The sequence below is a fragment of the Symphalangus syndactylus genome, chromosome 18, assembly GCF_028878055.3.
Source record: "Symphalangus syndactylus isolate Jambi chromosome 18, NHGRI_mSymSyn1-v2.1_pri, whole genome shotgun sequence".
Classification (NCBI taxonomy): Eukaryota; Metazoa; Chordata; class Mammalia; order Primates; family Hylobatidae; genus Symphalangus; species Symphalangus syndactylus.
In genome coordinates, this window is record NC_072440.2 from 21,488,758 (window position 1) to 21,503,979 (window position 15,222).

At 45.3% G+C, this 15,222-nt stretch overlaps 1 protein-coding gene across 11 annotated transcripts in view; it reads left to right on the top strand.

The window, feature by feature from the left end:
• Positions 1–15,222, top strand: part of PLA2G6 (phospholipase A2 group VI) — a 70,851-nt gene that overhangs the window by 24,276 nt on the left and 31,353 nt on the right. For all 11 annotated transcript variants that reach the window (XM_055251769.2, XM_055251775.2, XM_063623062.1 and 8 more), the window contains exons 3-4: positions 12,423–12,638; positions 14,598–14,781. In XM_055251769.2, coding sequence (XP_055107744.2) covers positions 12,423–12,638; positions 14,598–14,781 — 400 coding nt within the window. The remainder of the gene's footprint in view (positions 1–12,422; positions 12,639–14,597; positions 14,782–15,222) is intronic.

Genomic DNA, 15,222 nt, shown 5'->3' on the forward strand with positions numbered 1-15,222 from the left:
GCAATCTCAGCTCATTGCAACCTCCACCTCCTGGGTTCAAGCGATTCTCTTGTCTCAGCCTTCCAAGTAGCTGGGATTACAGGCGCCCAGCACCACGCCCAGCTAGTTTTTTATATTTTTAGTAGAGACGGGGTTTCATCATGTTGGCCAGGCTGGTCTCGACACCTGACCTCAAGTGATCCACCTGCCCGTGCCTCCCAAAGTGCTGGGATTACAGGTGTGAGCCACTGCGCCTGGCCCTGAATGACCTTTTTAATGTGTTGTTGAATTTGATTTGCTAGTATTTTGTTGAGGAGTTTTGTGTCAATATCCATCAGGGATACTGGCCTGTAGTTTTCTTTTTTTATATGTCTTTGTCTGGTTTTGGTGTTAGGGCAATACTGGCCTCATAGAATGAGTTTGGAAGTTTTCTCTCCTCCGTTTTTCATAACAGTTTGAGTAGGGTTGGTATTAGTTTTTCTTTAAATGTTTGGTAAAATTAAGCAGTGAAGCCATTGGGTCCCAGGCTTTTCTTTGCTGGGAGACTTTTCATTACTGCTTTGATCTCATTAGTTGTTATTGGTCTATTTAGGTTTTGGATTTCTTCACGGTTCCATCTTGGTAGGTTGTGTATGCCTAGGAATTTATCCATTTCTTCTAGGGTTTTCAATTTATTGGCATATAATTGTTCATAGTAACCTCTAATAATCCTTTGAATTTCTGTAATATTGGTTGTAATATCTCTTTTTTCATTTCTGATTTTTTTATTTGGGTTTTCTCTCTTTTTTTGTTAGTCTAGCTAAAGGTTTGTTGATTTTATCTTTTCAAAAAACTTTATTTTGTTGATCTTTTGTATCATTTCAATTTCATTTATTTCTGCTATGATCTTTATTATTTCTTTTCTTCTACTAATTGTGGGTTTGGTTTGCTCTTACTTTTCTAGTTCTTTAAGAGACATCATTAGATTATTTTGAAGTTTTTCTACTTACTTGATGTAGGCGCTTATAGCTATAAACTTTCCTCTTAGTACTTCTTTCCCTGTATCTCATAGGCTTTGGTATGTTGTGTTTCCGTTATCATTTGTTTCAGGACATTTTTAAATTTCCTTCTTAATTTCTTCATTGACCATTCAGGAGCATATTATTTAATTTCCATGTGTTTGTATGGTTTGCAAAATACCTTGTTTTTAATTTGTAGTTTTATTCCATTGTGATCACAGAAGATACTTGATATGATTTCAAATTTAAAAAGTAATTTTGCTGGGAGAAGTGGCTCATGCTTGTAATCCCAGCTCTTTGGGAGGCCGAGGCGGGCAGATCACAAGGTCAGGAGATCAAGACCATCCTGGCTAACACAGTGAAACCCCGTCTCTACTAAAAATACAAAAAATTAGCCAGGCATGGTGGCAGGTGCCTGTAGTCCCAGCTATTCGGGAGGCTGAGGCAGGAGAATGGAGTGAACCCGGGAGGCGGAGCTGGTAGTGAGCTGAGATCCTGCCACTGCACTCCAGCCTGGGCAACAGAGCGAGACTCTGTCTCAAAAAAAAAAAAATAACAATAATAATAATTTAAGACTTGTTTTGTGGCCTACCATGTGGTCTATCCTTGAGAATGATCCATATGCTGAGGAGAAGAATGTGTATTCTGCAGCTGTTGGATGAAATGTTCTGTAAATATCTAATAGGTTCATCTGATCTATGCTGCAGAGTAAGGCTGGTGTTTCTTTGTTGATTTTCTGTCTGGATGATCTGTGTAATGCTGAAAGTGGAGTATTGAAGTCTCCAGCTATTATTGTATTGAGGTCTATCTCTCTGTAGCTCAAAGAATACTTCCTTTATGTATCTGGGTGTTCCAGTGTTAGGTGAATATGTATTTAAAATTGTTACATTATCTTGCTGAATTGACCCTTTTATATAATGACCTTCTTTGTCTCTTTTTATATTTTTTGTCTTGAAGTCTGTTTTGCCTGATAGAAGCATAGCTATTCCTGCTCTTGTTTGGTTTCCATTTGCATGGAATATCTTTCTCCATCCCTTTATTTTCAGTCTATGTGTGTCTTTATAGGTGAAGTGTGTTTCATGTAGGCAACAGATCACTGGGTCTTGTTTTTCTATCCATTCTGCCACTCTCTGTCTTTTGATTGGAGAGTTTAGTCCATTTATGTTCAATGTTATTATTGACAAGTAAGGACTTACTCCTGTCATTTTATTAATTGTTTTCTTGTTGCTTTGTGATCTTCTTTCTTTCCTTCCTGTTTTCCCTTTAGTGAAGGTGATTTTCTCTGGTGGTATGTTTTAATTTCTTGCTTTTTATTTTTTTTGTGTATCTGCTGTATGTTTTTTGATTTGAGGTTAACATGAGGCTTGCAAATAATATCTTATAACCTAATATTTTAAACTGATGACACCTTAACACTGATTGCATAAACAGATAAACAAGCAAAGAGAAAACTAATAAAAACTCTACATTTTAACTTTGTCCCTCTACTTTTTAACTTATTGTACTGTTTATGTCTTGAGAAGTTGTAGTTATTATTTTTGATTGTTTCCTCTTTTAGCCTTTCTACTCAAGATATGAGTGGTCTACATACGACAGTGTTATAATATTCTATATGTTTCTGTGTACTTGCTATTACCATTAAGTTCTGTACTTTCAAGTGATTTCTTATTGCTCATTAATGTCCTTTTCTTTCAGATTGAAAAACTCCCTTTAGCATTTAGCAGTATGTGAACTGCATTTTTCAACTCCAGAATTTCTGCTTGATTCTTTTTTTTTTTTTGAGACGGAGTCTCGCTCTGTCGCCCAGGCTGGAGTGCAGTGGTGTGATCTCGACTCACTGCAAGCTCCACCTCCCGGGTTCACGCCATTCTTCTGCCTCAGCCTCCCGAGTAGCTGGGATTATAGGCGCCTGCCACCATGCCCGGCTAATTTTTTGTATTTTTAGTAGAGATGGGATTTCACCATGTTAGCCAGGATGGTCTCGATCTCCTGACCTCATGATCTGCCTGCCTTGGCCTCCCAAAGTGCTGGGATTACAGGCGTGAGCGGCCGTGCCCAGCCTGCTTGATTCTTTTAAATTATTTCAATCTCTTTGCTAAGTTTGTCTGTTAGGATTCTGAATTCCTTCTCTGTGTTATCTTGAATTTCACTGAGTTCCCTCAAAACAGCTATTTTGAATTCTCTGTCTGAAAGGTCACATATCTCTGTCTCTCCAGAATTGGCCACTGGTACCTTATTTAGTTCATTTGGTGAGGTCATGTTTTCCTGTATGGTCTTGATGCTTGTGATGTTCGTCAGTATCTGGGCATTGAAGTTAGGTATTTATTGTAGTCTTTGCAGTCTGGGCTTGTTTGTACCTGTTCTTCTTAGGGAGACTTTCCAGGTAATAAAAGGACTTGGGTATTGTGATCTAAGTTTCTGGTCACTGCAGCCATATCTGTATTAAGGAGCACCCCAAGCCTACTAATACTATGGCTCTTGCAGACTCGTAAAGGTACCACTTGGGTGGTCTTGGATAAGATCTGGAAGAATTCTCTGGATTACCAGGCAGAGGCTCTTGTTCTCTTCCCTTACTTTCTCCCCTAAAAATGGAGTCACTCTCTCTGTGCTGGGCTGCCTGGAGCTAGGAGAGGGGTGACACAGGCACCTCTGTGGCCACTATCACTAGGACTATGCTGGCTCAGACCTGAAGCCGGCACAGCACTGGGTCTCACTCAAGGCCTACAGTCACCACTGCCTGGCTACTGCCTATGTTTGCTTAAGGCACTAGGGCTCTACAGTCAGCAGGTGGTGAAGCCAGTGAGATTATGTTCTTCCCTTCAAGGCAGCCACCCTTCAAGTTCCCCCCACCCCCATCCTGGGAAGGTCCTTAGATGCCATCTGGGAGGCAGGGCCTGCAGTCAGAAACCTTAGTAATCTCCCCAGTGCTCTATTCTGTTACAGCCTGGCTGATACCCAAGCCATAAGGCAAAGTCCTTCCTATTCTTCCCTCCCCTTTCCACAAGCAGAGAAGTCTCTCTCCATGGCCACCACTGCCCAAGCCCTGTGGCAAGTGCTGCCTGGCCACCGCCGATGTTCATTCAGGGCCTAAGGGCTCTTGAATCAACTTGTGGTGAATGCTGCCAGGCCTGGGACTCTCCCTTTAGGGTAGTGGGCTCCCCTCTGACCCAGGGAAGGTCCAGAAATGCTATCCCACAGCCAACACTTAGAATCTGGGACCCCAAGAGCCCTCTTGGTGCTCTACCGCACTGTAACTGAGCTGGTACCTAGGCTGATTTTTGCTTTTTATGAAGGTACTTTTTTGTTTGTATAGTTGTTCAATTTGGTGTTCCTCCAGGGAGGACAATTGGTGAAGGTTTCTATTTGGGCATCTTTTTTTTTGAGATGAAGTTTTGCTCTTTCACCCAGGCTGGAGTGCAATGGCGTGATCTTGGCTCACTGCAACCTCTGCCTCCTGGGTTCAAGCAATTCTCCAGCCTCAGCCTCCCCAGTAGCTGGGATTACAGGCACCCACCACCATGCCTGGCTAATTTTTTTTTTTATTAAAAAGTAAACTTTAATGTCAAAAATGCAAACTTGGGGAAGGCAGAAAGATTACACACAAGGCTGTCGCTTCATACTTGGAAGGTTGCACGGCGGCCAGGAGAGGTGCTCCTCACTTCCCAGACAGGGCGGGGGCCGGGCAGAGACGCTCCTTACTTCCCAGACAGGGCGGCGGCCAGAGAGAGGCGCTCCTCACTTGCCAGATGGGGCGGCGGCCACGTGCCTGGCTAATTTTTGTATTTTTAGTAGGGACAGGGATTCTCCATGTTGGCCAGGCTGGTCTCAAACTCCTGACCTCAGATGATCGACGCACCTCGGCCTTCCAAAGTGCTGGGATTACAGGCGTGAGCCACCGCGCCCGGCCCTATTTGGCCATCTTGCTTTGCTTCCACCTTCATCTGATAACAGAACACCCCTATGTAACCACCACCACAATCAAGATATAAGACATTTCTGTTATTCCCCAAATTTCCTTCACGCTCCTTTCTTGTCCATGGCACCCATCCCACCCCTGGGCAAACACCTATGTGCTTCCTTTTTTTTTTTTTCTCTGCAGGAGGACGTCTTCCTATACCTATGTGCTTTCCATCACTGCCGCTTTTAATCATATAGCATGTAGTCTTATGAGTCTGACTTTTTCACTTAGCATAATGCTTTTGCAATTTGTGATTGAGCGTTTTCATATGATTCTGTTTTTTCTCTCTCTTAGCTTGGAAGTTATACACTTTTTAGTAGTAACTCTCATGTTTCTATACATCCTGCTAGCGGAGACATTGACTACCTGTTTTTGTCTGTTTAGTGTTGCTATAAAGGAATTACCTAAGTCTGAGTATTATACATAGAAAAGAGGTTTTATTTGTCTTGTGGCTCCTCAGGCCGTACAAGAAACATGGTGCCAGCATCTTACCAGCGTCACATGGCAAGAAAGGAAGTGAGGAAGAGAAAAGAAGTTGTTAACCGGTTGTTAAAAAGTGCCAGGCCTGGGCTGGGCACGGTGGCTCATGCCTGTAATCCCAGCGCTTTGGGAGGCCAAGGCGGGTGGATCACCCGAGGTCAGGAGTTTGAGACCAGCCTGACCAACATGGAGAAACCCTGTGTCTACTAAAAAAATACAAAAAAATTAGCTGAGCATGGTGGTGCATGCCTGTAATCCCAGCTACTCAGGAGGCTGAGGCAGGAGAATTGCTTGAATCCAGGAGGCGGAGGTTGCAGTGAGCCGAGGTCACCTGGGCAACAAGAGCGAAACTCTGTCTCAAAGGAAAAAAAAAGCGCCAGGCTCTTTTTAACAACCAGTTCTTACAGGAACTAATACAGTGAAAACTCACTCACCCCCACCCCACTGGGAGGGCACTAATTCATTCATGAGGGATCCACCCCTATGACCCAAACACTTCCCATTAGCCCCTCACCTCCAACATTGGGGTCAAAATTTAACATGAGGTTTAGGGGACAGACATCCAAATTATAGCACTACCTTTGTTCCAGGCTACCTTCAAAGGATGTTTATACAGCAAACAGCCTTGAAAAATAGAGTTAGGGTCCCCTTGTAGGGCACAGGGTAAGTTTGCTTACTTTTCAGCATAATCAAGATTGTATCTTCTTCTGGAGCAAAACTTCGACAACAGCAAGCGGGGCAAAGTCTGAAACCTTTTGCACATTTTGACAGAAACTTAGAGATTACAAGATATATCTTTGCCTTACTCAAGGTCCATTAGTATCTTCCAGAACAATAAGTTGGTCTTAGAATCCTTTAGCTATATATTCCCTTCCAGGCTTCGATGCTGTGTGCTGTTTTTTTATTTAGTTTTTATTTTAAACCCAACAAGATGCTATACCATCAATACTTATTTAGATCCCCCCACATATTTAACTTGCCATGGTGCTTCATTCTTTCATGCCTCTTTAAGCTTCCATCCAGGATCGTGTTCATTCCACATGAAAAAGCTTTTGGCCCAGCGTGATGGCTCACGTCTGTAATCCCAGCACTTTGGGAAGCTGAGGCAGGAGGATCGCTTGAGCCCAGGATTTCCAGACCAGCCTGGGCTACGTGGCAAAACCCTGTCTCTACTGAAAATACAAAAAATTAGCCAGGTGTGGTGGTGCACGCCTGTAGTCCCAGCTACTCGGGAGGCTGAGGTGGAAGGATTACTTAAACCTGGGAGGTTGAGGCTGCAGTGAGCAGTGATTGCACCACTCACTGCACTCCAGCCTGGGTAACAGGAGTGAGACCTTGTCTCCAAAAAAAAAAAAAAAACAAGGAAAGAAAAAGCTTTTGTATTTCCTATTTCCTTTTGTGTAGGTCTGCTAATGACAAAGTCTCTGGGTTTTTTGTTTGACTAGAGAAATGTTTTAATTTTAACTTTATTCTTGAAGGTTTTGTTTTTGTTTTCATTTTGTTTGTGTGCTAAGTACAGAATTCTCATTGGCATTTATTTATTTATTTATTTAGAGACAGAGTCTTGCTCTGTGGCCCAGGCTAGAGTACGGTGGCACACTCTCTGCCTCCCAGGTTCAAGCAATTCTCCTCCCTCAGCCTCCTGAGTAGCTGGAGCTACAGGCATGCACCACTACACCTGACTAATTTTTGTATTTTTAGTAGAGACGGAGTTTCACTGTGTTGCCCAGGCTGATCTCAAAACTCCTGAGCTCAAGTGATTTGCCTGCCTTGGCCTCCCAAAGTGCTGGGATTATAGGCATGAGCCACCGTGCCTGGCCAGCATTTATTTTCTTTTTAGCTCTTTAAGGAAGTCATTCCATTATCTCTGGCTACCATTGTTGAGAAGCCAGCTGTCATTCTAATGGTTGCCCTTTGAAGATAACTTTTTTTCCTCTGCTATTTTAAATATTTCCTCCTTGTATTTTATTTTCAACAGGTATAATATGGCACATATATCAGCAATTGCTATGTTACATACAATACATATTGTGCAACATATGTATCATTATCAGTTATTGCTGTGTAACAAACTACTCCAGAACACGGTGGCTTATAAAAGGAATCATTTATTTAGTCCATAAATCTGCAATTTGAGCAGAGCTCAGTGGGAAAGCCTCAGCTCTACTTTATATGGAACCATATAAGGTAACTCGCAACTGGCAAGTTGGTGCTGGCTGTTGGCTGGGAGTTCATTCAGGGCTCAGGGCCCAGGACCAAGAGTCCTCACCATGGGTTGCTTCAGCCTCCTTGAGGCATGGTGGCTGGGCCCCAAGAGAAGAGAAATAGAAACTTCCAGTCTCTTAAGGCATTGGTCTGGAAGCTGGGACAGCATCACTTCTGCCATATTCTGTTGGTAACGCAGTTACATCGCCAGATTAAAGGGTAAAGAGGTACAAATTCCCACTGCTCAGTGCAAGGAATATCAGTGATTTAGGGGGCTGTGTTTTAAAACCCCTACAAGGTGCTAAGTGTGGATTTCTGGGGCTTTCTTGTTTTTGTTTTTTTCTATGTGTTTTTTTGGTGGTGGGGTCAGGGAGGGCTTATAGGGTATGTTAAGTCAGCAGAATAATTTTATTTATTTATTTATTTATTTATTTATTTATTTGGGGATGGAGTTTCACTCTTTTGCCTAAGCTGGAGTGAAGTGGCGTGATCTCGGCTCACTGCAACCTCCGCCCCGCTGGTTCAAGCGATTCTCCTGCCTTAGCCTCCCAACTAGCTGGGATTATAGGCACCCACCACCACACCCGGCTAATTTTTGTATTTTTAGTAGACATGGGGTTTCGCCAGGGCTAGTCTGGAATTCCTGACCTCAGGTGATCCACCCACCTTGGCCTCCCAAAGTGGTGGGATTACAGGTATGAGCCACTGTGCCTGACCTATAATGTTTTTTAAAAATCAGTTTTGGAAAGTTTGCAGACATTAACTCTTCACATGTGGCTTCCATTTGGATTCTTTTTCTACTCTGCCTCTGATCCTCCACTTACATGTGTATGCTAGATCTTTTATTAGATAGTCTGTATCTCTTATGTACTCTACTATATTTCGTATTCTTTTGTCTCTCCATGCGTTATTCTGTTTACTCTTTCCTGATTATGTTTCTTAATTCTGTACTTTCCATTTGATCCTTTTTTGATCATTCAAAACTCTTTGCCAAAATTCTAAATTTCCTTTTTTAACCTCTTGAATGTTATCACAGTTACTTTAAAGTCTATTTTGGATAACTTAAATATTTACAGCTCCCTCACTTACAGATACGTTTCTTTTGTATGTTGTTCCTGTTGGTTTTCTTTCACATCTTATCTCCACATATGTCTGGTGGGTTTTGATTATGTGTTGGTCATTGTATTTGCAAGTATGCTTGTAGAAATAATCTGGAGTGCCCGGGCGCGGTGGCTCACATCTGTAATCCCAGCACTTTGGGAGGCTGAGGCACGTGGATCACAAGATCAGGAGATCAAGACCATCCTGGCTAACACAGTGAAACCCTGTCTCTACTAAAAATACAAAAAATTAGCCAAGCGTGGTGGCAGGTTCCTGTAATCCCAGCTACTCAGGAGGCTGAGGCAGGAGAATCGCTTGAACCAGGAGGCAGAGGTTGCAGTGAGCCAAGATCGCGCCACTGCACTCCAGCCTGGGCAACAGAGCGAGACTCCATCTAAAAAAAAAAAAAAAAAAAAAAATCTAGAGTCTAGTTTGATGTTTCCTTATAAAGAATGAATTTATTTTTGCTTCTCCCAGGTACCTGGGAACACTCGCAACTAGGATAACCTCAGTCTAGTTTCTGGAACTGAAATTACTTGAGGCTGAACTGTGGTCCCTGTGAGAGCATGTCTGTGTATGGCTCACCCTTATTCCTAGGCTATGTAGTTCTTTAGGACCCTAACCCAAAGTAAGAGATGTTCATCAGGGCTCTCTTGGCAGACCCCTGGGCTCTAATCCCTGTGTCCTGAGCCCCACGAGGCTGTTACTGGTGCTGATCATCCCCCCATCCTCTCCAGTAACAGCCACCTAAACACTGAGCTCAATTCCTGGGTTTCCATCATTTCTTCCAGCCTGGTGAGTCATCGGTGTCTTTGAAGGTATGCAGTGCCTGCCAGCAGATGTTTTTTAATAATTTGTCCAGCATTTCTGGCTGTCCTCAGTAGGTGGTCTGTTTCACATTCCCTAGTCTGCTGTTAATGGTAAGTGGAAGTTCTGAGAGAGAATCATCGTTCCCATCAGCATTCAAATGCCTGATTACACTTTCCCCATTCGCTACCCCTTCCTTTATTTGCTGCTGTCCACAGCAAAACTCCTCAAAAATATCTATCTTTGCAATCTTCAGATTCTCACATCCTGTCCTTAAACCCACTTTAATCAGGCCTTGGTTCCCACCATTCCACTAAAAGTATTGTTGTCAAGGTCGTGCATGCCTCCGTGATGCTAATTCCAGTGATGAGTTTTCAGTTGTCATTCTCTGACATATCGGCAACACTTGATGTGGAGTGCCCTGATGTTGAGAGGCTGGTGAGATGAAGGAAAAACCCAGCCAAGGGCAATGAGGAATGGCTTCCTTCCACCTCCTCCTTCCCTACCTTTGTTGTGGTTTTTGTTGTTTCTATAACACTGATTACTGTATAGTTTATTTAATGTACTTCCTTATTCTATGTTTTTACTTTAGTCATTTGTTGATCTCCTCCATAATAACATAGGCTCGGGCCAAGCGCAGTGGCTCACGTCTGTAATCCCAGCACTTTGGGAGACCAAGATGGGTGGATCACTTGAGGTCAGGAGTTCGAAACCAGCCTGGCCAACATGGCGAAACCCTGTCCCTACTAAAAATACAAAAATTAGCTGGGCGTGGTAGCACACACCTGTAATCCCAGCTACTAGGGAGGCTGAGGCAAGATAATTGCAGGAGAATCACTTGAACCCAGGGGGCAGAGGTTGCAGTGAGCTGAGATCGTGCCATGGCACTCCAGCCTGGGTGACAGAGTGAGACTCTGTCTCAAAAAAAAAAAAAAAAAAAATAGGCTTCAGGAGGGCAGAGCATTTTATGCAATTGTTCATTAATTGACCCCTCCGGTTGGCACAGATCACATGCCCAGTAGTTAACTGTTAATCGACGCACTCTCTGTGGGACAACAGGCTGGTCCCATTGAGCCAACACTCTCTGGGCACTGCCTTCACTAGACTCTGGCTGGCTGCTGCATTTGTAGAGGTATGCAAGACAAAACCTTCTGGTGTGTTAAAAGCCCTGGTCAGAACTTTAACCATCACTGACATGTAATGGTTATGGTTTTGAAAGTGCTTTTATAGTGCTTTTTCATCTGTCCTCACAGAACCTCTGGGAAGTAGGTAGGACAGGTACAGTTAGTCTCATGTTTCAAATGGGGCTCAGAGAGGGAAAAGGATTTCCCAAGATCACACAGCACCTTAGTAGCAAAACTTGGACTCAACCTCAACATTTAAAAATGAACAAAGCTGGCTGGGCACGGTGGCTCATGCCTGTAATCCCAGCACTTTGGGAGGCCCAGGCAGGCAGGTCACCTGAGGCCAGGAGTTTAAGATCAGCCTGGCCAACATGATGAAACCCTGTCTTTTCTAAAAATACAAAAAATTAGCCAGGTGTGGTAGCGGGTGCCTGTAATCCCAGCTACTTGGGAGGCTGAGGCAGGAGAATAACTTGAACCTGGGTGATGGAGGCTGCAGTGAGCCGAGATCGTGCCATTGTACTCCAACCTGGGCAACAAGAGCGAAACTCCATCTCAAAAAAAAAAAAAAAGAGAAAAATTTCCCTTTTTTTTAATATCTCATTTTAATGGCTGCATAATAGTATATTACATAGTTATACCATAATTTATATAATATTTTGTTGCTGTAGATTTAGGTTAAAGAATACTTACTTAGTTCCTACTGTGAACAGGCGCCAAGTACTCGAGGCTGGGGCTCTCAGATGTGGCAATCAAATTAGAAAGTGGATGTGGCAGGGCTGTGGTAAAATAAAATATAAAAGTAATAAATGATATTACCAAAGAAAAGGAAAGTTTTTCAAAATAAAAGAAAATCTAGACAAGCATAGTGGCTCACACCTGTAATCCCAGTACTTTTGGAGGCTGAGGCAGGAGGAACACTTGAGGCCAGGAGTTCAAGACCAGCCTGGGCAACATAGCAAGACCCCATGTCTACAAAAAGAAAAAGAATTAGGCCAGGTGCGGTGGCTCACGGTGGCTCGTGCCTGAAATCCTAGCACTTTGAGAGGCTGAGGGGGGCGGACTGCCTGAGCTCAGGAGTTCAAAACCATCCTGGGCAACATGGCCAAACCCCATCTCTACTAAAAACACAAAAAATTAGCCAGGTGTGGCGGCATACGCCTTTAATCCCAGCTACTCTGGAGGCTGAGGTAGGAGAATTGCTTGAACCCGGGAGGCGAAGGTCGCAGTGAGGTGAGATTATAACACTGCACTCCAGCCTGGGTGACAAAACGAGACTGTGTCTCCAAAAAAAAAAAAAAATTAGCTGGGCATGGTGGTGCATGCCTGTAATCCCAGCTACTCAGGAACTAAGGTAGGAGGATCCCTTCAGCCCAGGAATTCGAAGATGCAGTGAGTCATGATCACACCACCGCACCCCAGCTTGGGTTACACAGCAAGACCTTGTCTCTAAAAAACAAAGAAAGTCTAACCTAAACACCATTATGTCATTTGCATGTGTATAGATGTGTGTGTGTGTGTGTGTGTGTGTGTGTTGGGTTACAGAGCAAGACCTTGTCTCTAAAAAAGAAAGTCTAACCTGAACACCCATTATGTCATTTACATGTGTATACGTGTGTATGTATGTGTGTGTGTGTGCGCGCTTGGGAGGGGAGTCAGGCTGGAGCAGGCCAGGCCATAGTCTGGGGGCCTTCTGATTCCAGCAGGGATGTGGCCGAGGGTCTTGCCTGACTCATTTCCGGGTCTTGCTCCTCTGTCCTGGCTCTGCAGACTCTTCCAGCTGGAGTTGGAGGCTGACGCCGTGGTGAATTTCCAGCAGTATTCTTCCCAGCTGCTGCCCTTCTATGAGAGCTCCCCTCAGGTCCTGCACACTGAGGTCCTGCAGCACCTGACCGACCTCATCCGTAACCACCCCAGCTGGTCAGTGGCCCACCTGGCCGTGGAGCTAGGGATCCGCGAGTGCTTCCATCACAGCCGTATCATCAGGTGAGCAAGGGAACAAGACCATTTGGACAACGTGTGTGTACCTGCTTGTGTGGGCAGTGGGGGCCGCAGGCCTTGGTTCTCCTCCATAGTTTGACTTTAAAAGGAGCAGGGCCTGGCATGGTCGCTCACTAACGCAGTCCCAGCACTTTGGGAGGCTGAGGAGGGAGGATCACTTGAGGCTGGGAGTTCAAGACCAGCCTGGCAAAATAGCAAGACCTTGTCTCTACGAAAAAATTAAAAAATTAGCATGTGTCTGTAGTCCTAGCTACTTGGGATGCTGAGGCAGGAGGATTGCTTGAGCCCAGGAGTTAGAGTTTACAGTGAGCTATGATTGCACCACTGCACTTCAGCCTGGGTGACAGAATGAGACCTTGTCTCTAGGGGAAAAAATAAAAATAAAAAAATAAGGCGCTGCATTGCTACCAGATTAAAATGTAAGAAGGACAATGTAATGTTTCCAGAGTCTGGAGTGCTCACCAGGTGCCAGGTCTGTGGGAGCTGATTTCTACCCACCATGAAATTGAATTTTCCCAACCCCCACAAGGTATCTTTATTTTATTTTATTTTATTTCATTTCTTTATTTTATTTCATTTTATTTTATTATTTTATTTTATTTATGACAGAGTCTTTGTCTGTCACCCAGGCTGGAGTGCAGTGGCACGATCTCGGCTCACTGCAACCTCTGCCTCCTGGGTTCAGGTGATTCTCCTGCCTCAGCCTCCCGAATAGCTGGGACTACAGTCATGTGCCATCATACCTGGGTAATTTTTGTGTTTTTAGTAGAGACAGGGTTTCATCATGTTGGCCAGGTTGGTCTCGAACTCCTAACCTCAGGTGATCTGCCCTCCTTGGCCTCCCAAAGTGCTGGGATTACAGGCATGAGCCATCATGCCCGGCCCAGGTATCATCATTCTAGAGAGAGCTAACAGGACTTGTGCAGGTCACTCAGCCAGAGAGAGTGAAAGAGGGGCTTGGATCCTTGGTGTCTGCTTCCAGGCTGCTCTTCTGGAAGCTGAAGACCTCCTTTTGTGAATCCATTCAGCCAGCAGATGGAGCAGCGGTTGCCCCTGGTGAGGGCACTGTCCCCACCCTTGCACAGGACACCAGTTGGCCCATCTTGTGCAGAGGTAGCCACACCTCCTCTGAGTCTGTATCCTAGATTGCTCAGTTAAGCTCCCAGGCCCAGAACTCAAAACCTGACTGCTGGCCGGGCGTGGTGGCTCACACCTGTAATCCCAGCACTTTGTGAGGCCGAGGAGGGCATATCACTTGAGGTCAGGAGTTGGAGACCAGCCTGGCCAACATGGTGAAACCCCGTCTCTACTAAAAATACAAAAAATTAGCAAGGCATGGTGGTGCACACCTGTAATCCCAGCTACTCGGGAGGCTGAGGCAAGAGAATTGCTTGAACCCAGAGGCAGAGGTTGCAGTGAGCCGAGATTGCATCACTGCATTACAGCCTGGGCAACAAGAGTGAAACTCCACCTCAAAAAAACAAAACAAAACAAAAACCCTCACTGCACTTTAGTTTCCAGGCATGCTTTTGGACAGCACAGTGTCTCATCTCACCACCACTCTGTCCATTTCCTGGGGCAGGCACAGCAGCTTGTGTAGATAAGGATATTGACGCCCAGGAAGGTTAAGTGAATTGCCCGAGGCTAGTGAGATATCCATGTTCTGTGACCCTTTCCTGTGCCACCACCCTGCCCACTTCCTGCTGGTGTGGCCCTGGGGCCCATCTCTTGTACAAGTGAGCAAACTGAACAGAAACCTGATACAGTTCACATCAGATATAATTACATTCAAATCAGCCCAACTAGCTGAGTGGCGGGAATGCTCTTGAGCTCAAACCAGAAAGTCCGAGTTTCCGAGCCCACTTCCCTGCATGTGCACTTAGGTCCCCCTGCCACCTTGTGCCACACCTGCTCACCTCTGCTCACCCTGGCCCTCTCCTGCAGCTGTGCCAATTGCACGGAGAACGAGGAGGGCTGCACACCGCTGCACCTGGCCTGCCGCAAGGGTGATGGGGAGATCCTGGTGGAGCTGGTGCAGTACTGCCACGCTCAGATGGATGTCACCGACTACAAGGGAGAGACTGTCTTCCATTATGCTGTCCAGGGTGACAATTCTCAGGTGCTGCAGGTGAGCAGGGGGAGGGGCAGAGTGACTGGTACTGATACCTCCCAGTGCCCACAGTTCCCTTTGGGCCCCTGGGCTCAGGTGTCACTCTCGGGCCTCTCACTGTCCCCCATTGGTCCTTGAGGCCTGAGCTCCTTGATGGAGGGTGCAGACCCCTCCCTGGCTCTTCCCTCCCAGCCCTTTTCCAGGAGCCACGTCCTCAGTCTCTTTGCTTGATAAACCTGGGGACGACCTCCAACCCAGCAAAATAAACCCCAAAAAAGGCCCAGCTCCAGTCAGTTCAGTTCCGCTTTTCCTGAGCACAAACTGTGAGCCAGATGCCTGCCTGGAGGGGCTTGTGGGCCAGCGGGACCTGGGCTTACCCTTTTGCAAGCTTGTCCAATCTGTGGCGCTGCAGGCTGCATGCAGCCCAGGACGGCTTTGAATGTGGCCCAACACAAATTC